The 23,989-nt window shown below is 39.3% G+C and overlaps 1 protein-coding gene across 3 annotated transcripts in view; it reads right to left on the bottom strand.

The window, feature by feature from the left end:
* Positions 1 to 6,324: 6,324 nt before the first annotated feature.
* The window catches only part of TRANK1 (tetratricopeptide repeat and ankyrin repeat containing 1), a 51,873-nt gene continuing 34,208 nt past the window's right edge, over positions 6,325 to 23,989 (bottom strand). For all 3 annotated transcript variants that reach the window (XM_071429671.1, XM_071429672.1, XM_071429674.1), the window contains 9 exons: positions 22,527 to 22,667; positions 21,670 to 21,826; positions 20,720 to 20,808; positions 16,638 to 16,741; positions 14,856 to 14,988; positions 13,876 to 14,021; positions 9,811 to 12,887; positions 8,144 to 8,245; positions 6,325 to 7,204 (listed from right to left, as the gene is read on the bottom strand). In XM_071429671.1, coding sequence (XP_071285772.1) covers positions 7,092 to 7,204; positions 8,144 to 8,245; positions 9,811 to 12,887; positions 13,876 to 14,021; positions 14,856 to 14,988; positions 16,638 to 16,741; positions 20,720 to 20,808; positions 21,670 to 21,826; positions 22,527 to 22,667 — 4,062 coding nt within the window. In that variant the 3' untranslated portion in view covers positions 6,325 to 7,091. The remainder of the gene's footprint in view (positions 7,205 to 8,143; positions 8,246 to 9,810; positions 12,888 to 13,875; positions 14,022 to 14,855; positions 14,989 to 16,637; positions 16,742 to 20,719; positions 20,809 to 21,669; positions 21,827 to 22,526; positions 22,668 to 23,989) is intronic.

Raw genomic sequence — 23,989 nt, 5'->3', positions numbered from 1 at the left:
GACCTAATTTTAATTCACAATGCAAAACATACTCCTCACAACAACCAAAAACCTTTTCTTTGCCCCTGCATCCAGACTGCTGCACAGAGCTATAAATACCCCAGCTCACAGGTACAGTTCATTGTAATACAAGTTTATTCCTTTTTTAAACATCAGACTCCTCCAGCAAAAGTAAAGAATGGTGACAAAACGTGAATGTAACATCAGAAAATTCCTTCCTATTAGCTGGTGTTTAATCTTGTCTGAGTAACACTGGCTTGAACAGCAGAGACATTCAAAGTGATAGGGTCAAGAAAAAGTGAGAGTTATCCAGGCATGTTATTTACAGAGACAAACAGAGCAACTTGGAAACTGGTTTTTGGCACTTATTTATTTCAGCTTGATCTTTCTGTTCTTTATATAGGTCTCTAGCCAAGAGTTCCTTGTTAATTGCTCAAAATGCATCTTTTAGGGAAACTTGACCATGTTCTATCTAGCAACTGTAGAAAACATGGTTCTGCATTATTGGTTAAAACTAAGTATTTAAGTGCTTTATACCTGCCCAATAATCATTCAATAGCACGGTTAACTTACTTCAGTGAAAGGCTATTATACAAGATTGCAAAGCACCAGTTGCCCTAAGATCTCCCAATTCCAAAACTGATGGAGTTATGTGAGCAATGTTAGTATCTGCATTTATGGGACACAAGGGATTTAAGGGATTTAAATTTAAGGGATGAGGAGTAGCCTCATCAGTATGGGAATGAGGCAGCATTCCTCACCTGGAAGGTAATGTCAGTTTGACCTTGACCCTACACAGCAGCAGACTGACTGGGGGAAAGAAAGGGCTTCAGAAGAAAATGTGTGGGATTAGCAACTGGCCAGTATCAAACCCAAGATACTGGTCTGCATCACCCTTGGTTTGACCCTGTACCTCTATTATCTGCCCAGAACTGCCATATTTTGACAAACACAGTAGCTCAGCATGTCACCTACCCCCCAAGTCCAACCAGGATCCAGAAAATAGGCAGCTCTTTCTCATCATCTTTTTCAGTTCAGTAAAGCACTCCCTAAGGTTCTTGCATACCATGGGCATCTTCATAAAACAGTTACTGTTGACTAGCTCCTGAATCAGAGTGTTCTCCCAGGGAATAGGAAATCCAGGCTTAACTCCACATCCACACATCACTTAACAGTGATGAGCCTGGTTGGGGGGCTGCTGGTAATCCCACCTCTCCTACTGAAACTGTTTCACTGCACAATGAATTCTGGAGTCATTTATCAAAGAAGGGGTACTCAAACCTGCCCTGGAAATCAAGCACCACCAGTACTGCAGGTGCAGGTCCCTTTCCAAGGTCTGGTGGATCTCTTTCATGTGTAGGACTGCTGTGTTGACACCTGAAACTCAAATGCATGTATTCCCTTCCTGAATGGGTTCCATTTCCACCCTTTCTCTGGCTCCAAAATATCCTGAATCAGGCACCTTCAGCAGCAGCTGCAGTGAATGTTTTCTAGGCAATTTGGCATCCAATGGCTCAGAGCATCCTCCTGGGAGGATGTGCACTGAGTTTGAAACCCGGCCATCTCAGCAGCCTAGGGAAGTACTCCAGCCATTTAGCTGTTACATAAGTATCCATCATCACCTATTCCTCCAAGGAAAATTTTCTGTCTGTCTCCTGGTGAAAGTGAAGAACTCTGATCTATTCTTTTGACAGGGAGATGCCTGAAGGTTTCCATGCTCCGCACTTCAGACACTCCTTCACCCGGACTTCCCCAGTCAAAGCTCCAGTGATACTGAGGCTCTGTAACTCACCTGTACTCAGCAGTTTCCTTTCTGCACGTCCTCTGATATCTGAGACACCATTTTAGATCACCAGCACCTTTCAGCTCAGTGCTCCTTTGCTCTGTAAACCATGAGGTAACCAACTTTCTCCATAGAAATTAGGCACCTAATTATTCTGCTTCAGCATCTTGCGAAGCTACTCTGTGTTCAAGGGCTCTTCTAGATTTGCAGAACCTGTCCATAACTACTATTAATGCAGTACAAGACCAGCTAATCCTATAATGAATAGTACAGAGAGATATATAGCACCCAACTCTTGTAATGTAGCTTCAGTGAAGATCTACTCACCCCTTCAGAAGAGAGAACTGCAAGGATTTACTTCCACAAGATCTAATGAATACTACTTTAGGGTATCACTATTATTTATTTGAGAATTTTGACATTTGCAGACTGTTGAAGAGGTAACCTAATTCTGTTAATTGTTTGCCAAAGTTTCAGTGCTGGTTTACATAGGACAACCAGCACTTAAAAACCAGTTGATCAGAAGACCATTGAAAGTAACTTCTGTCTAGATATGACCATTATTTAAATCACTAGCAACTACACCTTTAAACCATGAAACTCTGTGTGTGGCCTAAGCAGAAGATGGGCTGTAGGAAGGTAAGAATCTCCCACCAATCTCTTTCCAAAGAAATTGAAACTATTTCCACACCAAGCAGCACAGAATGACCATACAGGCTTCCAAGACACTGTAACCCATCCTCTTGCAACAAGGCAGGATGAACACAGCAAAGAGTATGAACACTATGAACACACACTGTGTGTGCACATGCACATACCATGCTCAGATGACAGGCTGAAAACAGTTACAGATGTCCATGTCAGAAAACTGAAATAAATATTCTAATTCTCAGAATACTTATTTGTAATGGTTATTAACTCTACAATTCAACCGCTTTGGTGTTAAGGTATCTGGCCTTTAAGTATTTCACACTGATGCTGAGTATGTGTACAGTCAGAAACCCTGGTGTACGAATGTAGTTATGAAAATTACAAAATAAAGTATGCAAAGTATTCCATTCCCCACCACACCACCTCTTAGAGAGAGCGTTAGGGAAGATACTCAAAATTTCTGCCATCTGCTACATCAAGATAAAGAGCAGGGGTGTTGCCTGGTACTTTGCTAAAACATTTCTGAGTTACGAGCTAATGGAAAGACATGCCATAAATCTAATACCAAGGTGTCTCTGGGTCTTGCTGTGGAAGTGTAGATGTGAAGGTTCTAATGAAAACTGAATTATAGAATAGTTTGGATTGGAAGGGACCTCAAAGATCATGTTGTTCCAACCCCCCTGCCATAGCCAGGGACACCTTACACTAGACCAGATTGCTCACAGTCCCATCGAACCTGGCCTTGAACACTGCCAGGGATGGGGCATCTACAGCTTCTTTGGGCAACCAATTCCAGTTCCTTATCACCCTCACAGCAAAGAATTTCTTCTTAATCTCTAATCTAAACCTATTGTCTCTCAGTTAAAAGCTGAGAGTCTCCCTTGTCCTATACATGTCCTTGTAAAAAGTCCCTCTCCAGCTCTCTTGTAGAACACCTTTAGGTAGTAGAAGATACTCTAAGGGGTCTCCAGAGCCTTCTCTTCTCCATGCTGAATAACCCCAACTCTCTCAGGCTTGTTTTCACATGGGAGATGCTCCAGGCCTCCCATCATCATGTCACTTCTCTGGACTCATTCTAGCAGGTCTACATCCTTCCTGTGTTGATCAATAACCATTTCAGAGACATTCAAAGTGATAGGGTCAGATACAGATACAGTAGTGTGTCCCTATCATATTTTTGTTACCACTTTGTTATTGCTGGTTCTATTTTTTTAGCTCTTCTGTATTTAACTTTCTAAATGCTCCAACAAAAAAAGGTTGAAGCTCAGTACCACCAGCTGTGGTCCCTTTCATGCAAGGAAGGGTGCTTCCTAATTGGTTTTCAGCAAATACTGTCACAGGGGTTTCTGGCAGGAAAACCTTTTGATTCATTTACAGAGATAAGACATTTTCTTTCTTCCTATGTTTTCAGTAAGTACAGAGGTAAAAGGCTTCCCTTTAGGAATGACAGCAAATGCTTAAAAAATGGCAAGTGTTTAAACTATTTGCTGAGTCAGAGTTTGTAACAGCTGACTTTTAGACAAGTGTTTTGGAATAAAACTGTGGGCAGTGTAATCAAAAAATGTTTTTAAGAGAAATAAAGGGAAAAGGTGAAAAGTACACATCATTTACCACACAGTTCTTTGTATTAATATGAGGTTCAAGGAAGCAAGAGATTTTTTGTTCTTGGGGAGTCTGAAATTTGGAGACTTGTCATGTTCAGGACCACATATCCCATCTTCCAACAGCAGCAAACAGTTTGTTCTTCTTTTTCATTTAGGTGTAATTTTTGTATCACCAGGGAGAGAGATTTTAAGTCACCAGTTTCTGAGCTTTTGAAGCCTTTTCAAAATTCTTTTCAACATGGCTTAGACAGGCAGAAGTGGGTGGATTAGCTCGACAGCCTGCATCCCCTGCTTAGTTCCAAGGTTTCAGTGCAATATGCATCTCACACATACCAAGGCACCTGTCGTGGGTCTTAAGCCCTTTGAGTCATAGGTGTTAGCTGGTGCCAGAACACTGGGGCTTCCACCAGAGGTGAGAAACATTTTTTAAAAAATAAGGAAAAAACAGAACAAAAAAGATCCCACGACTCAAGGGTATATTATATATGAGCAAATTCATTTTGCTAATGTAATATGTAAATAGGATTAATGTACTGAGATAGCTATTAGCTGAAGAGACTGCCATGGAAAAGGAAGATTCATGTTTCTTTATGGAGACCAGCATCAGGGAAAATGCGCTTAAGGCAGTGACATTGGTCTGGAGATCCAAGTAGTTTTCCCATCTCTGCTTGAACATTACTGAAATCTTGACCTAATCCATCCCTGAAACTGTAAGCTCTGAAATTCGAATTGCCATTATTTTTGTCTAGCAGTCAGTATTTCATATGTTATTCAAGTAAGTTCCATCTGGGAGTGCTGATTCAAAGTCAGAGAAAAACCACTGGGTTGCATGGAACCCCACCAAAAATCACAGGTGCCTGAGATTAAGTTCTTGGTAACTTCTGTTGTTATTTGTTTTAGTTTGTTTCCCCATTGCTTGGTATTTTGCGATAATGTTTCAGTTGGTTTTTTTCCATAAAGAGAAAGAAAAAGTATAGTAATTCAATCTTTAAAATGTGGCCAAGCAAGAATTTTGAAATCGTAACTGTCCTTAAAAAGTTTAGGTAGTGTTTACTGCTACAAATGTAAACAGTGAAGCTGGGAAACTAGTCAGGAAAGTTTCTGCAAAATACCCATCAATACAGAAAACAAAGCCAAATAATTTACATTAATGATCCAGCTTTCTTAATTCTTAACTTCTATACAGTGCAAGTGACTTGCATTACACTTCATCAGTGTATGTTTCCAAACTATCTTCTAAATCCTTGCTTAATGAATAAGACTTCTTTAAGAAGAAATACCTGGAAAGAGACCTTTACAATGCAATAGAAAATTATTACTGCTACCCACATAGCTCCATTCTACAGCAGCATTTCATTTTTTACCCATTCAAAATGTCCCATTTCCACAGCACTGAGCATAATAAGTGATTAAGTTGGTTTTTTTAAAGGTAATTATTAAAGCAATTTGTTATGTATACAAAGACGAACCTTTTTAAGGGCAAAATATTTCAACAAAAAAATAATACTCTAATTATGTTTAACACACAAGTGTTTTAATTGAAAAGGTCACTAAAGGAGACTACATGTTGTGGTTTAACCCCAGCCAGAAACTAATTACCACACAGCTGCTCACTCACCCTCCAACCTTCCCTGTGGGATGGGGAGGAGAATTAGAAGAAAAGGTAAAACCTGTGGGTTGAGATAAGAACAGTTTAATAACTGAAATTAAGTCAAATGCAGTAATAATGACAATAATAATAATAATAATAATTTCAATGAAAAAGGAGGTAAAAAAGAGAGGGTGGAATAAAACCCAAGAAAAACAACGATGCACAACACAACTGCTCACTCCCCCGTCCAATGCTCAGCCCCTACCCAGCAGTGATCAGCCTCTCCTGCACACCTCCTCCCAGTTTATGTGCTGAGAAGATGTTTTAGGCTATGGAATGTCCCTTTGGCCAGCTGGGGTCAGCTGTCCTGGCCATGCTCCCTCTCAGCCTCTTGTGCACCTGCTCTCTAGCAGAGCCTGGGAAACCGAAAAGTCCTTGACCTACGGTAAGCACTGCTCAGCAACAACCAAAACATCAGCATGCTGTCAACATTATTCTCATCCTAAACTCAAATACACACCACCTATTGAGAAGAAAATTAACTCTATCCCAGCCAAAACCAGGAAACTACATATCCTGGACACACTGAGATTCCATCAGAAAGAAGTGACACTCTGGACCCAATTTAGAGATCTCACTCATGCAGGCACATACAGCTTTCAGAAAGTATTCAAAAAATCAGACAAGATCAAGTTATTTTAAAAATTTTACAGGTTTTATAAAAACATTATACATTACAAAAATGTATCAAAACCCCCCTTATAATTAAAACTTAATTATACAAAGTTTTATAGCACTTAAAATGACTAACATTCTTTAAAATTAGGATTATCCATTTTTTCAATAGGTACAGATAGAAGTTTATATCAAAACTTTATCAAATAAAAGACAACCTCTAGCTTTCATACCTATTTAATCAGAAGAATATACACTGTCAGAAATAGGAATGTGTTTACAGAGATTTCTTGTCTATAAAAATACAAAAGAGGGATACTGTGAATATCTCACTTGAAGACTCAAAAAGTTCTAAACATACCAAGACTCTTAAAATCAGAGAAATTATCAATCTATTTTTCTGAGGATTCCAGCTCAGAAGAATGATGATGCAAGGAAGAAGAAAAAAATGACTGAGTGGAAAAACACCCCTGAGATAAATCAGAACATTAACATTTTTTTCTACTTGCTTGTTTCTTTGGCTTTTGTTACTTTTAAGCTATCACATAGGTTTGAAAGGAAATTGGTCCACTCATAGGTTTTAACAATTACATTATTATAACACAGGTAATTATTCTGACACACTACAAGCAATAAAAAAACCCCAAAATAAAACATAGCATAAGTTGCTCTTTTCCTTCAGACTCTTCTGATTTCTGATCCCACCCCTCTATTTTTAAAAAAAAACTTTCATTCTAAACAAAGATTATTAAGAGGATAAAATAGTCATCTGGAATAATTTTTCAAATTATAGTTTCCCATGTCTTCCTTTTTTCCTTGAGAGTTTTTTATGGACAAGTTCTTCAAAAGCCATAATTTCATCTTCCACTTCATTTTCCAAGTCTTTATCATGCACCAAGCCTATATTAAAAACAATAAATTAATGCAGAATGGAAAACCCCAACACCTTTTTCTCTTAACAGCACAACAAGCTATGTCACCGCTATTTTACATGTCAGCAATATACCTTCATATGTGCATAATCATCTTCGAGAAGTATTTAGCTTAATATGACAATGTGCTTAAGAGCTCTGCAACGAAGCAGCAACTGCTAAGCCACTTGCTGCACTAGTAATTAATTTTCACACTGAAAATCTGTTTCTATTGTTATTTCCTTTGACTTTTCTAAGAAGTCTGTCTCAAGATTCAGATTCAGCAGACACTACTTTTCCTTGCTGATTTCCAAGACATACTATAAGTTTCCTTTTGAGACTACAAGAGCACACCCTCTCCTATTAACTGTATCTGCTGGAATAGGGAGAGGCAACCCAAGGCTTTATCACAACCAATTTTTTCTAAAATTGAGCTACTTTAATGCCTCACATACAGTCCATTTTGTAAGTCTAACCACTTCATTGCTGCCAACTGTTGCAATCTCATCACCTAAATATATGTTTAAACATGAACATTAAGGGAGGCACAATGAAGTCCTAAACTTGCCTTCAGAGATCTGTGATGCAATAGACTGCATCAATGTATGCTACTTTTTTGTATGAAACCAAGAGAAATGGAAGTGAAAACAAAAGAAACAAATGCAAGCATCCTTTGTCAGGCTGGGATACACTGAAGGCCAGGGAGAAGTCTTGCTCCACTCTGGCCACCCTGCATCCAACTGCTCTGTTTTGAAGAGCCACTGAGGGAAAGCCTGGTTATCTCATGTTTTCCAGAGTGCCCCCATGGGAGTGCCTCTCAAAGGTCAATGAATATCCACAATGCTGCTGAGTGGGAGACTGAAGTGATGCTTAGAGACCACTACTGAACAGCAGTGGGCACAGCAAGCTGTGCAATTTTAAAACATACCTTCTCCTGTTATTCTGTGAGAGTCCATTTGCTTCAGCCACTTATGAGCATCATCAAGGGTGTCAACCAATTTTTTGGCATGTCTGTTTATTAGTTCTTCAGCTGAAATGGAGCACAGTTAACATTCTGTGAGAACACTTAGCTGAGAAATGGACAGCAGCTAAAAGTCAAGCACAAAATGAAGTTACACAGAACCATGTGGGATGATGATGCTGCAAACCCAGAAGTCATGATCACCAGGATAATTCACTAATATGGATGAAGATGATGTATGTATTACTCCCCATTCTAATCAACATTACTAGCACTATCAGAACAGAAGTTCTACATCCTTGTGCTGCCCCTTTGGAGTTACATCTGAATCCTGAAAACATCCTACTTTATTTTTGGGTTATAAAGTTCCTGACTCTCGTTATCTCTCTGAAATTATATGAATCAAAGTCAAACATGGACCTAAAATGGTGCAGTCTTTGCTGAACTGCACAACTAAGAACCTCAAAAATGCCTGTTATAAAGAGAGGGAAAAGTAGTCTCAGAAAAAAATAATTTCTCTCTATATATTTTCACTGAGTAGAATAACAAGGTAACATTCATCAAGCAATTGTCATAACGAAATCCACTATTACCTAATTAAGCCTACTATATCCATCTTATTCATCACTATCATGGTTCACTGAGCAGGAAGGCAAGTAAACAATAAGCTAAACTTCATGGACTTCATCCGTATGTGAAGCTTTCCACTAGGAGTAAAGATAAAGCTTACACGTGAAGAGCACAACCTAACATTTAGTAACAAATTTAACATATTTCACTGATCAGAGCTGATGAACATATCAAGTACTACAGTTTTTCACTACTGTCAGACATCAAAGGCAAAATGACAGCTTGACAGGATTGGTGGATTTCTACCGGTGAAGCCAGTAACAATGTTAAGATTTAAGCTGTCACTTTCCCAAAGCAAGTATACTAAACAATTTTGCTTCTAGGCCACTCATTCACTAATTCAATTTTGCTTGCAAAAATCAGCATAAAATAATGCTTTAATCATATAAGGGGGTGGGGAATCTAGTATCAAAATGTGTATCTCAAGCACCATAAATTACTAAACTTTTTAATACCAATGTTGCCTTTGAGTGACACACCACATATTTGTGGTTAAGTATCTACTTTTGCTCAGCCCTAGCAAAACTGTCACTTCAAGGGCAGAATAACCAGAGATATCCTTAGTCAAAAACTCCAAGTACTCCTACCAGTCTACCCCTGCATATCCAAATTACTATGGCTAGAAGTAAATAGGAAACAGTAGAAACAATAAAAAAATTAGCAAAGATGTCCTGTCACTAAAACTGCAAAGTTGCTGTAAAACTGTAAAACTAGGTTCAGAGAACATAGTACCTCATGACCATGTAGAATTCCCTTTACCATCTATAAAAATTCACTACTATTCACTTTTCTTCTACTATGTAATTCATTAAGTTGGAAGAGTTTAGAATGTATTTTGAATATTTCCAACTCTCTCAGTTCCTCTTTTTATCAGCTACCTGAAATACCTGGAAAAAACTTTCTCTTGACCACATTAAGATTTGCAAATGGAGCTTTGCCAGGTCTAGCAGTTTGGCCAAAAAATGACATATTAAACTGCATAAAGAAAACTGGAAAGGTCCTACCTCCAGCCCAGGCTTTTTTCTCATAGATTTCCTCTACTGCATCTGAAATTTTTTTAATATTCTCTTTGATTTTCCTCTGGCGTAAGTTGGAACCTTCTTTATATGCTAAATGGTCTCGGGTGTAATCCCTTCCTGTAATGGCCTCCACTACTTCCAGTCCATCACGTATTATTGGATCTATGTTTCTTCTGAAAAACTCAGCATAGTGTCTGTAGGCAGCATGGTTATTTGTGTGTTCTTCTGTGTTTCTGTGCTCCAAATAGGCCTCACTGGCCACAGAAATTGCATTTCCTTCTGCATGCAACTTTTCTTCCCCACTGCTCTCAGTTGGTGTCAGAGGTTCAGAAGTGTCTGACTCCATGCTCTCTGACCGGCTGAAATAGTTCTCAGAGCTTTGCATGAATCTGACTCCACAGAGGTCACACTGGGTTTGGTCAATATCTGCTCTTTTGAATAACTCTGATAAAAATTCCTCTTCTTTCATTGCAACAGGATGAACTCTGGAGCGGGCCTTCCTTTTCCACTTCACATACAGGGAAATTAAATGGAACACACGATACAGCTGGCGTCGAGCAGATGCTTTCTGCTCTTGCTTCTGTTGCTTGCTGAGTGCAATGACTTCCAGGGGATCCTTTTGGTCCTCTAAGCAATGGACCTCTTCAAATTCCTCTTCCAGCTCATCAGCATATTCCATTTCATCCAAAGAGGTTACAAACCTGTCAAGGTTTACGCGTTCATACTGGATGCCCCGTATGGGTGGATGCCCCTGAGTGTAGGCAGTGTCCCACTTCCAGCGGCAGTCAACCAAGTGCTCTTCATCTCGCTCAGTCAGCAGCTCTTGCAGGCTTGCAGCAACTTCTCTCACCTGTGTAGCATCACCCACTTGCTCCACGACCCTCAGCAATCTTTCAGGTACTTTAGAGGGAGTGTCTTTTCTCATCGATTCCAGCAGGGCCTTGATTTCAGGGAAGAGGTGGCGTAAGAGGGATCTGTCTTTAGAGCTCTGCACCTGGTCAGCATTCAGTAACATCACCAAGCACAGCACGACTGTCCGCTCAGCCTCCCCTGAAGTTATGCAGTCGGGATCCCCAAAGGCATCCAGGAGGACATTGAACCTTCCATGAACACCACACAAGACTTCTGATAGATAACAGAGATGAGATCTGAAATAGTATACAGCTGCATTTGTGTCCTGCGGTCTGTATTCCTGTATAATAGAAAACGTGTCTTTAAGTTCTTTGTAATGGTTCTTGTGTCTGAACAAAAACTCCCAGTAATGAAGGAGAGCGATGTAACTCTTTGGAAGGCAGAGAGTAATGTTTTTGGCGAGACGCATCAGGACAGCACAACACAGAATATACTGGAATTCCAGCAACATCACCGTGTTTCCTATGCTTGGAATCAGGTATCTTGTGCATTTCTTGATCAGGACATTCATGAAACGGAAAAAAAATCTTTTACAGTTTTCAGGGTTCTTATGAACATAGAATTGCTCAAGTGAATTTTCAAGAAGCCGAATGAAGCACAAGTGTGTTCTTCCTGGATTTTCGGCATTCTTGTCAGGTAGCAACATACCATGTCTGCCTGCTATTCCTTTGGTCTTTTCTTCCTGGCCTTTATTCCTGGGGAGACTTTTTGCCTTTGCCAAAGCAAACATTAGCTCTTTGTTATAATTATCCTCTTCTTTAAAAAGAAGTTTCTCAAATTCTTCAGGATATCCTGAAGATAAGATAAGGACCTTCATGACAGTTAGCCACAAATCAGTTGATTCTCTTCTGGCTGCAATGTCTTCCTTATTAAACTTAAATGTGATGTACTTCCTCAACATCTCTCTACAAGGTTTGGAAATAACACTACTGAATTGCAGTATTTCTTTGCATGCTCTTGGGTTCTCAGACAGTATTCTCAAATGAAAATGATTAGGAAAAAACATTCCTAGGAGGGCTTCACATGATGCATTTTTGTCAGGAGTCAAAATGTCCTCAAAGCTTTTGCACTGATTCAGTAACTCTTTAGGGAAAGTGCATGTGGCTTCCAACAACAGTCCATTTATTGCCACCAGATGCATTTTACACTGAAATATTGTCCTTGCTTCATGACGCAACAAGGGTCTGTGGTAACCCTCACAGGTTTTATCTTCACAGTTCAATCCTACAATGAACTTCATACAAATATCAGGGTACTTCTTGCTCAGTAACTCATCGGTGATAAAGCACAACCTGCTTAACAAGTGCTGCTTCAAAGCTGATTTTACTTTCTCTGTGCTTACTGAGAGATCACCTTTTGCCTTCCTCTCTTTTAGACTTTGCTTGTCTAACAAAAACTTGATAATGGGTTCAGCTTCATTTTGGGACACCTGGCAACTGTCACCTGCTTGGACAATCCCAAAATAGGCAAAGCATAACTTCACCATATCTTTCTCTGCATTGGTGGCTGCTTTCTTCAGACCACTAACAAGACTCAGAAGAGCCATTAAGCCACGTGTTGCCATGAAGAGGATGTTCTGGCTAGGAGTGCTGCAGCGACATAACGCAAAGAGAGCTTCAACTGCACCAGCAGAATGATTCAGAGACAGGAACCGAGAGTACGCGTCGCTCAGCTTCAAGACGTCTCCTTTCAGAGCTCCCTGCAAAAACACAGCCTCAGCAATGCCAGACTTCTGCCCAGTTTGTTCACAAAGCTCAAGGGCTTCTCTGAGGATGCTCTCCACGTTCCCCAGGTGTGGTTCTGAACCGCGGCTCAGCCTGGCGCGAGCTTCAGCAAGCAAGCACGATGCGCGGAACTCTTTCACAGCCGTGAGGTTGGCTGCTTCCAGGGCAAAGCCGTGCTGTTTCATCAACTTCGCAGCCTCCTCCTGGCGATCCTTCCTTTTCAGTAAGTCTGCTGTTTGGCGCAAACATCCACGAGACTTCAGAAACTCAAGCTGATCCTCTATATCCAGTTTTGAGAGGACTTGCATCATTTCCTCAGTCCTGTTCATACTCAGGTACTTTGCAGCTGCTTCCAAATACAGCTGATTTGCTGTACAGGAGAGTTTGGAAGGCATTTGTCCTTTTGCATTCAACATATCTTCATATCTGAAAAAACAGATACATCAATTTACTGCCACAGATTACAAATCTAGGCAAAAAAAGCCCTGCAATAAAAAAAAAAACCCAACAAAACCATTAAACAAAGAGCTTCCCCTACAAACCCTTCCTACAAAAAGGTCAACTGTTTCATGTGATATGCCTGTCAGGTGAGAGAGCATCACATCAGCTGAAAAGATCTACAGAAAGAAATTAATTACAACATGAGGCTGTCGGAATCAAGAGTATTAAAGCTTTTGGTACAAACAGGATCACAAGGTTTACAGCATTACTGAAGCATTCTCCACACTGTCAAATCAACGTACAAATAATTTTAACACATGTTATCAGCATTAATCTTCTATTTATAAAAAAATATGAATTTCAGTGAATCCTCCAAGGGTCAATATATACAATATTCTGTAAAATTTACATAAACTTGTCAGTTTAGAGATAATTCTTTCAAGCCTCTGTATGTATCTGCATATACTTTGTAGCTTACTGAGTGTCTGAGCAAAACACCTGGTTGCATCTTTTGTAACATGCACTTTAGAATATTCAGTAACTAATTATTAAGGGCTGATGTAAAATTATTGATGCATCCCTTAAGCCAGTTTTGTGAAACATTCTCTCCTGCATGCTGAGAATGAGTAACTTTTTCCTGTTGGATTAGTAAATTATCATCAGCTTTTGTCATCATCTTTCTCATGATAAATGGTAGTGCAGATTTTTTGTGTCTATGCTGATAAATTTTCATTAATGTTTCGGGGGGATGATTTAAAAACTTGTTTGTTGGTAAAGTGACTTTAATTCTTGAATGTTTTGATTGAACAATTAAAGAAGCTTTAATCATTCAAAAAAGCAGTATTCAAAAGGTAATGTAAACAAAGTCAGTAGACAAAACCCTTCTGAAAATTTTTCAGTGAACCATCTGCATTATATGGAATTTGGAAATGCAAAAGAGAGTTATATTCCAATACCATCTTGCAAGACATACCTTTCAACCGCCTTTGCTGCTTCTTCATAGAGTTCTTCCTGACAATACATTTTAATGGCAAGATCAAACTCCTCAATTCGTTCATAACATTCAGATGCTTCTCTGTAGCACTGGCTTTTCTGATAGTAAACTGCAGCATCTTTCATCTGCAATGCAGAAGTCAATAATGAAACTGAAGTGCTGTAAAACTACATGCATGGAATAAATCTTGTAATTCCATCATGTGTCTCATAAATAAGTATACTTTAATAAAATGTAATTAAAGTATCTGAATAAAATCAGATATTAAAGTAACCATCACTAAAACTGAAGAGATTGGTTAAAAAACCTTCAAAATATTTGTGTCTGAAAAACTAGAGTATAAAATGAAAGGTATTATGTAAGGTTTTCAAAATAATTTATCCACCCAGCTCTGCCTCTTGTTAGAAAACACTACACATGCTTCTGCTGATTTACAGATTTTTCAGAATGAATTGTATTAAATTAAAACAGTTATGGATGCAGAAAGAGAACACTAACATTATATCTCAAATTTCAAATATTTGGGAACAACCACTTTATACTCTTTTAGTGGAAATACACTGAAAATAAAAATATTACATATTGTTAGCACACTAACCCTTCCAAGTTCCATTTAAATGGCTGTTATCAATGAAGTTTCAATATCATCAGTGTACTGAATGAAGCAGCAGCTTATGTTTCATTACATCAGTCATTCACTAATTTTTGACTGCAAATGACTGATAATGACATTTGAGGAAAGCCAAAGAAATAAAGCCAGCCTGCATAATTGCATCATGCTCCACTTCATTTCTTTTCTGCCTGTTCTCTGACAAATTACTCCTTTTGAACAGCCCTGCTTAAAGAGCTTGTTTAGTTTTGCTATTACCATGACACAAAAAGATACTATTACTTTCTGAGTAATATGAGAGGAAAAAATTTTGTAGGAAAAGGAAAGCGATATGGCGAGGATTTAATACCTTTCCTAATTTTTTACACAATTCTGCACAAAGACGGAACTCCTTTGATTGAATCAGACATTTTAGTGATAGCTTTGGTTCTCCACATTCCAAGTAAGTTTTAGCCAATGTCATATATTCCATCTGTTTTTCCCTGTAGAAAGTAAGAGAAAATTACCACTAACATCGAATTAAGTTTAGGATCATGTGAGCTGTCACTGAATCCAACCAACACTGACATGACACAATATTCTTAATACGTTACCTGATGAGTTATGATCTTACAATTAATTATATTTTGTGCTGACACTGCTCTATCCAGAAGTCTGTTCCAAAATATGATAGCTCTGACTGTCAAAAGATTCTTTTGAGTTTTTTTTTAACTAATATATTACTATACTGTATTATACTGTACTGCATTATTGTGATTCTGTACTCCTTCTCTTTCCTTAACTTGCTCTCTCTTTTCTGCTGTTTGGCACCAATGTCATTAGAGACACAAGCAAATGTGTTCTCAGCCTTTGTTTTGTCCAACCAAACAATTCCAGCCTTCCAGGTATCACTGCAGCATGATCTAGATTGAATTCACAATTCTCAAGCCTGGAGAATCAGACCTGTACAGAGCATTTCATAAAGAACACATGAAAATCTTACTTAAGCTTTTTACACCAGCATTAATACCTCTATTAAAAAAAAGAATTCAACTTTGGCAGCTTCATTGTTACATATGTTCTGTCAACATATTCTAATACACCAAATTCCTTCTCAAATTTTATGCAAGCTTTTGACAAGCACAGTGAACTGAGAAAAAGTTTTATCAGTCCCATCAACAATTTCTCTATAATCATGAAATTTTGTGAGCATCCTTATGCTTCTAACCAGGGCCACTAATATAAAGCAGGTAATCAAAAAAGATAAAATCTCAACTAACTCCAGTAATAGCCTTTCTTCAGACCTTCCCTCTTCTCCCTTGTGTGCCAGCTTCCTCTGATCTAGTCATTCCTTTCCCATGCTGCTATCATTGCTAGTTTCTGGTCTCCCAGAACATGAACAGGAACTGATTCATTTAGGTCTAGATCTTTCTCCATTAAGTTTTTTCCTGTCTTATTTGAGATGAGTCCCAAAGAGTTTCCAAGCCTCTTTGGGAAACTGCAAACTCTCTCCCCTGTCAAACTCTTGAGCTATTTTATGCAGCCAAAATCATGAACTATATGATTCATCTCAAAATCTGTTCCTTCAAAACTGTCCTTTGGTTCAGATCTGGTCCTGCTTGTTTAGTTTAAAATGACTGTAACCTTAATTTTACTCCAAAACTCACTTTTTCCTAGCAGCTTTTTTTCCCTAATGCTCACCACCATTCCCTCTCCTTTGTTGAGTGAACATGCAGTGGGGATTAACATATTGACTCAACAAAGTGAGTTGCCATCAGCAAGATATGTTCTCCTATCTATATCTATGGATGTTCTCAACTCAGATATGTTCTCCTATCTATAATATCTATGGATGCAAAGCCTCTTGACGTAATGCAAATCCTGCTGCTTTTCTCTCACAGAACCAGTAAGCCCTTGCAAGGGCCTATTTCATTTGGACAGCCCTTCCACTGTTCCCTAGAGGGAGTAGTGCCCTGGATCCTGTAGTGCTAGGACCTTCCAACTCCTTAAATCTCTTTTGCCAACCACAAACACACAAAGACACCCCTCCTGCACTGTTCTCCGGCATCTCTGGTCAGATCCCAGAGCTGTGGTGTGAATCTCACCCTCTGCCCCACAAAGTGACACTCACTCAGCTGCATTGATATCCTACCTTGGGCTGCTTTTCTTTGCACGCACTTTGAGAACAGCGTCGTGTGTCAGGGCCAGCTTTGACTTCTCAGCTGCTCCTCCCTTTTGGTAACATTTGGCAGCCACCTGGGGTGAAATCACACACAGCATTCACAGATGTGCATCCAGCCCATGCTTTATCACATAAAAGCAATACTTAATTTTACAGTCACTGGAATGGAAAGCAGAAAGATTGGCAGGGTGCCTGGAAAAAGGAAAAGGTAAAACACTGTGGTATATTTTTAGGACAAAAAGAAAAGCTTTCTGTGCAACTACCAAAATTAGAACAATAATTACAATATTCCATGGAAGTAGTGAAAGCAGAATTCCCAGTAAGCTGATAGAACAAATAGCATATGCAATCTGAATGACAGCCTTAGCCATTAACTGGTAAGTCACCAAGCATCTACCACATATTACAAAAAGCAAGGAAGACCAATGCATACAAAGTGAAATCAAAAAGCAAGGAACATTTACTCAATGCTTTTATCTTACCAGGCTCTTTCTGTGAAAACTAAACAGAAACACTGAGAGTTACCATGCTCCTAGCAAGGTTTTCTTCATCACCCTGCTTATTCTGCAACACCACAATTTCTTTACTCTAGCCATTAATTTAATGTTGCTTCTGTTTGGAAATTGCACACTGCAAGCCACCCTTGGAACTGCCAAAGTCACCAGATAATGTCATCTTAAGGCAGCATTGATTAGCAAAGATCAGTGTTATAAAGAAAACAGATTTGCAGATAACATAGCTAATATATTTCAGATTTCAAGATTATTTTTTTTTTAGCTGTGTGGGTTTTTTTTCTCAACCCTTTTCTGTCCATTTAGAAAACTGCCTTTTATTTTCAAGGGGAGATAAAGACTATCTGTATAGTGGCAACTGATTACTTTGGGTTTTTGCCTTGTTATAAATACTAATTTTCTCTTCAAAGAATTTTATGTTGTTACCTGCAAAACCCAGAAGCTTTCCCTCTGCCGTGATCTCAAAAAAGTATCTGAAGTTATTTCATAGAATCACAGAACATCTCAAATTGAAAGGGACTTATAAGGATAATAGAAGCAAACTTACTGCTCCCTGCAGGACTACCTAAAACAAACCCACACAACTAAGAATGTCATCCAGATGCTTCCTGAACTCTGAACTCATGGCTTGATGCCATGGCTACTTTCCTGGAGTGCCTGTGGCAGACCACGTTTTCAGTCAAGAGCCTTTTCTATGTCGAATCTGATCTTCTTCTGATCCAACTTCATTCCATTTCCCCATGTCCTATCACTGGTAACCAGAGAGAGGAGATCAGGACCTCCCTTTGAGGAAGTTGTAGACTGTGATGAGGTTACCCCTCAGCCATCTCTTCTCTAAGCTGAACAAAACAAGAGACTTCAGCTGCTCTTCTTAAGACATATCCTCTAGAGCTGCCCATGCCAATGGCAGGAGGGTTGGGACTGGATGAGTCTTGAGGTCTCTTCAAAACTATTTTGAAGAGACCATTCTATGATTCTATGACTTTTCATCCTCTTGGTCACCTTCCTCTGGACACACTCTAATAGTCTGTTGCTCTTCTCATATTTTGGTGCCCAAAACTGCACAGAGGTGAGTAGTCCAAAACTACTCCAGGTGAGTCTGCACCAGCACAGAGCAGAGCAGGACAATCACCTCCTTTGACTGGCTCACAATGCTGTATTTGATGCACCCAGGACACTGTCTGCCTTTTTGGTTGTCGAGGCACACTGCTGGCTCATCTTGAACTTGCCATCAACCCAGACTCCCACATTTCCTTTCATGGGGCTGCTCTCCAGCCTCTCATTCCCTAATTTGAATGCATAACCAGGAGTACTCCACCCTAGGTGCAGAATATGGCACCTGCCCTTGTTAAATCTCATACAGTTGGTGACAGCCCACTAGGTTATCAAGGTCTCTGCAGGACCTCTCTACCCTTGAGGGAATCAACAGCTTCTCCCAATTTAGTGTCCTCCAGGTTTAGTATTGTTGCAAACATGTTTAATGTACACTCCTTTCCAGTGTGCAAATTATTTATAAAAACATTAAAGAGCACTTGCCCGTAAATTGAGCACTGGGGAATCCAACTAGGCTGGCCCCAATGGGCCACCAGCCTCATATAACCCCATTTACTGTAACTCTTTGAAACCTGACTTGACAACCAGTTTCTCACCTAATGTATTATGGACTTGTCTAGCTGTGTCCTGCAATTCCATCCAGAATAAAGAGACTGTGAGAGAAACTATTAAAATCTTTGCTAAAACCCAAATATACCACATCAACTGGCTTCTCTTGGTCAACTAGATGAGTGACCTTGTCATAAAAGGAAATTAAGTTGGTTAAGTGGGACTTTCCCATAGTGAACCTATGCTGCCTATGACTAATGACTGCATTGTCACTCAAATGTTATTTTCAGTAACTCCCAGAATAACCTTCTCCATAATTTTACCAGGCACCAAAGAGAGACTGAAAGGCCTGTAATTACCAGGGTCTTCTTTTCTACCCTTCTTGAAAACTGGGACATTTGCCAGCTTCCAATTGACTGGGACCTCTCCAGACTCCCAAGACCTTTGAAAAATAATGGAAAGGGACCCCACAATAAAATGGGCCAGCTCATTCAGTACCTCGAATGAATCCCATCAAGCCCAATAGATTTACGTGCATCCAGCTGCAACAGCAAGTCTCAAACTAGTGCAGAGTCAGCTGGGAGTTTATCATCCCCCAAGTCTTCCACCCCATCATCAGTGTTAAAGACAGAGGTGAAGAAGGCATTAAATGTCTCTGCTTTGTCTATGTCCCTATTTGTGAGGTAAATGACCTTATCAAGTAATGGACTGATGTTATGTCCAATCCTTCTTTTGCTGTTAATGCGTTTTAAAATGACCTTTTTGTTATCCTTCACAGTGCTGGATAGCTTGAAATCTACTCGAGCTTTGGCCACATGAATTTTCTCCCTACAGTGACAAACAGCATCTCTGCTATCCTCCTGTGTCACCTCCCCTTGTTCCAATGTCCACACACTTTCCCTTTTCCCCTAAGTTCAAGAAGAAGATGCCTGTTCAGCCAAGCCAGACTCTGCCCCACTTGCTTGACTTCTGACACTTTGGAATTTCCTGCTTCTGCACACTTCAGAGACAGCCCTTAAAAAGTGCCTGTCATTCATGAATTCCCAAGGGACCTTACTAATTAGCTGCTCTCCCCAAATCCACGGTCAAAGGTATGCAGGACTTTTTCTTCTACAATCAACAACTTGAAACTCCATTACTTTGTGGTCACTGTGACCAAGACATGAATCCCCACCTCACTCACAAATGCCTCTCTGTTTATTAGGAGGTGAGTTTTCCCTAGTCAGCTCCCCTAGTACCTGCACCCAGAAGTTATCTTCAACATTCTCCAGAAATTTCCTGGACCTGTTTGTGTCCACTGTATGATTTTCTCAGTTAATATCTGGGAAGTTAAAATCACCCAGAAGGACAAAAGCATTTGATCTAGATACATCCCTAATCTCCCTGTAGAACATTTCATTGATGTTGTCATCCTGGCTGAGTTCTGCTTTGATGCCATTAACTGTCATCCCATATCTGGACTGCATTAACTAGGAAGCTAGGAAACAAAAGACTGTAAAATCTCGATGTTTTTTAAACACAAAGGGAAACCATCATTTTCCTACCCAAATTAATACACTTCCAAGAAATGCTTTCATTTTTCTACAGTATGTGCAATGATACTGTCAAGAACATGGTTTAGATTCAAGCATATCAGTTAATTCTGATGGATGCTAATAATTGTTTTTCCTACTGTCTTTCATTTGTGTGCATTAAAATGTATTTCCCTCATGAGATTGCAAATTTCTGGGCAGTGAATTTAAGATTACAAAAAAAGGCTTGCTCTCCCTGCTCACTTCTTGTAAGTCATTTACAAGCAGACACATAGCTATAAACCACAAACTAAGGCAGACTGCTACAGAGCAACTGAAGGTTTACAGATGGTTTTATAGATACAGAGAAAAGAAAAGGTTTCAGAATAAGCAAGAATCCTTATTTCAGATAAACATATGTTCCTACCTCCCAGAACTGGTGTTTGGCATAGTAGTCTCCCTGTGCAATCCATTCTTCTGGAGTTGAAGTTTTAGCAAACATGCTGTCATCTAAGTCTACAAGGGCAGGGGTGACCATTTTATGTTAGAATGGATAAACCACAGAAACCACTTATCATGTACCAAAACTAAGCATTATCTCACAATGTTCCAAGCTCTATGTTTGTGCTTACACCAGTAATGGTAACTATGAGTCAAGTGTGGTAATACTGTTGTGTGAAGCTACCAGTGAGAGTACAAAAAACCCTCAGAGCTTGGCTGGAGACTGGGCTGGTAAGTGGCTGAAACTGCATTAACACAGCAGAAAATCTGACTACAAATTGACCACTTTAAGCTATAAATATCTGCAGCCATCAGGGTCCATTGAGTTCTCTCCATAGTAACTGGCTGAGCAGCAGTGACATGATCTCTCTTTATGCAGGAACACTGCTTAAGGTCACTCCTCGAGGCTGAGGGATCCCTTACCCAACACCAGACATCAATGGGCTGGTAAATGACATTTTTGCATATGTGTAAGATTTAAGATAAGTATGGAAAGCTTACATAAAAAGTAGAGTATTGACCACCAATCCATGCATACTTTCTGAATATTTTACATATCTGAATTTACTGGTTAGAACTCAATAAACTAATTACAAGATCAGATCTGTCTAAGGGATCACTGACTCTCCTCCTGTGACAGCAAGAAAACTTAAACTAGTGAATTAGCAATAAAGTTATACTTTAGCATATTCAACTGATCTTTAGAGACAAAAGAATTAAGACCCACTGAAATAAGTGGAAATTTGCAAGGGCAGTTATCAATGTATACTGTTAGAAGGACCAAGGCATTTAACCTTTATTACACAACCTAAAAGCAAGAAAACATGAGTTTTGACTGTTTGACAGTCTTTTAAGAAAGTTTTAGGACAACTTTACCTTTCTTTTCATCTGTTTTGACAACCTTAACAAATTTTCTTTTGATGAAATACTTAAAAGCTGGAGCCCGTTTATCACGATCTTCATCAAAGATCCAAAGATTGACTCTGGCTCTTGTAATTGCAGTATACAATTGCTTGAGCTCTCCATTCAGCATCTGATGCAGAACAAAAAAATTGAATTAAATAAATGAAATGCCAGATGAGCTAAATTGTTAGAAAGAAACATACTTTGCAGTTATAAGAAAATAGAGAATTTATACAGAATGAATAACAAGTAAGAAAGTGCTTTTAAGTAAGCAAGTCTAAATATTAAATATGGGACTCCAATTACATAAGCCATTATCCATCTAACTTATAAGCAACTAATACTACAAATCAGCTGCAGGAATGACAGGCTATTCCTTGATTCCTTCTAATCACTTGCACATATAACTATTAATTTACCATACAATCCTGAAAATATCTGACTCACCAGATTCTAAACAACTTCCTTAATTTCAAGGTAGTGACACCAATCAGAAACCAGACTATAGGAATAATGAATATTGACAAGCTGAATTGCTATTTGCTTTAACCACAGTTGTTCTGTAAATACACCCAAAAGTCTTTGTCACGGGTTTTGTTCTCTAATCAAATTACATTTGCAAACAATCTCTTATGTTTTAAAATCAGTACTATATGTATTCTATTACAATGTATTTATATTATATTATACAAATGTGAACAACTATAGAAGGTAAAGCAACCTTGATAAACATGGAAGTAACAGGATGAAAGGATTTAAGAAATTTCCCTACTTTAAAAATTTAAGAATTTAATTTGTCCTTCCTATTCCTAGCGTTACAAAAAACTCACCTTGTACATTTCTACATTAAATGGAGTCCTTTCCTGCATACCAGTGGCATCCTCTAATGGCACCTCAATTAGCAAGTTGCTTCCCACTTGCACATCTGGATCAGGACTATAAGAAGAAATTATCTTCCATTCTTTGCTAGCCTGAAATATCAAGAGAATAAGGTTTATTTGTATGTACTAACTACTACTGCCTACATATGCACAAGATAAGATTGCATGGTGTGACCTATTCATCCCTACAAGAGAAGAAGGCTCAGAGGAGAAGACTGGGGGAGAAAATTATCTCAGGGAAGAATATAAAGAATAAACATCAATTTTCAATGAGAAAGCTGAACTTTATCTCAACACAGCCTTTGCTTGAGATACTTGTCTGTACCAGATGGTCATCAAGGAATATAAACAACCTTCCCTAAAACAGCTAGTACAGAGTTACACCCTCCTGAGCTGCCCAGGCAAAAGCGAAGATGTGCATCAGCCCAACAGACTGCAGAAAATCTGAGGAGCAAAGAAAACAAACCTTTCAGAGTGCAACTGGCTTGAGCTGGCTACAAGCTGCATATTACTCTTCAGGGACTGGGGATGGCCAGCATCAGGATGGAGAAGCCAATGGGAATACATACATATATATATATATATGTGTGTGTGTGTGTGTGTGTGTGCGTGTGCGTGTGTGTGTGTATGTACATGTACACACAGGGAGCACTAATGAGAGTCATATCTGTATTCTGATTCCAATGTATACTGTCATTGCTATATTATGCTTGCCTTGGGATTTCAGGATACCGCTATATCACTCTTCTAGATCCAAATTATATGCAATGCTCAATATATCAAATAAGTAATTTGATATTAAACATGAAAACCTCTTTAGGTGGACTATACATTTTCAGCTAAACACCCTTACAATGATCCCTCTGTGGAGGAAGTCATGTTACCTTCACCATGGAGGAGGGTCAAGTTTTAGACCTAGGGACAAGGATCCTCCTATAAACCCCTGATATCACAGCAGGCAAACTCACTGAGGCGGGGTGTGCTGATTGCTGGGGCAGGCAGCTCCCTGCCAGCTTGGGGCAGAATGAAAAGTAAATGGTGGTGGGATAACACTCACAAGCTGCAATTTGTCATACTAAAATCTACTATCTAAAATACATTGGAGAGATCTTGGCCTGCAGGTTAGGAAGGGCAGCCACTAAGTCTCCTTGACTCTACAAAACTGACAAGCTCAGTGAGCTGGACCCACACATATCCCATGCTGGTGTATATTCTCATCCTCAAGGCTCCCAGAAAAGATCTGGCTGGTCATTCATGTGATGAATGTATTAAGCTTCGTGTTGAACACCAGTAACTGCTAGTGCTGGTCTCAGCCAGGGGGTGGAATGGCACCTGCCAACACCTCCTCTTGTAAGAACACTCAGAGGTGAGCAAAAAAAACCCACTCATGGGGAAAGTCTAAAAAAGCGTGG

Source organism: Agelaius tricolor, unplaced genomic scaffold, assembly GCF_023055355.1.
Source record: "Agelaius tricolor isolate 1412-34295 unplaced genomic scaffold, bAgeTri1.0.p SCAF_6, whole genome shotgun sequence".
Classification (NCBI taxonomy): Eukaryota; Metazoa; Chordata; class Aves; order Passeriformes; family Icteridae; genus Agelaius; species Agelaius tricolor.
Note: the sequence above shows the minus strand (reverse complement) of the source record. Positions and strands in the feature narration are given on the sequence as shown.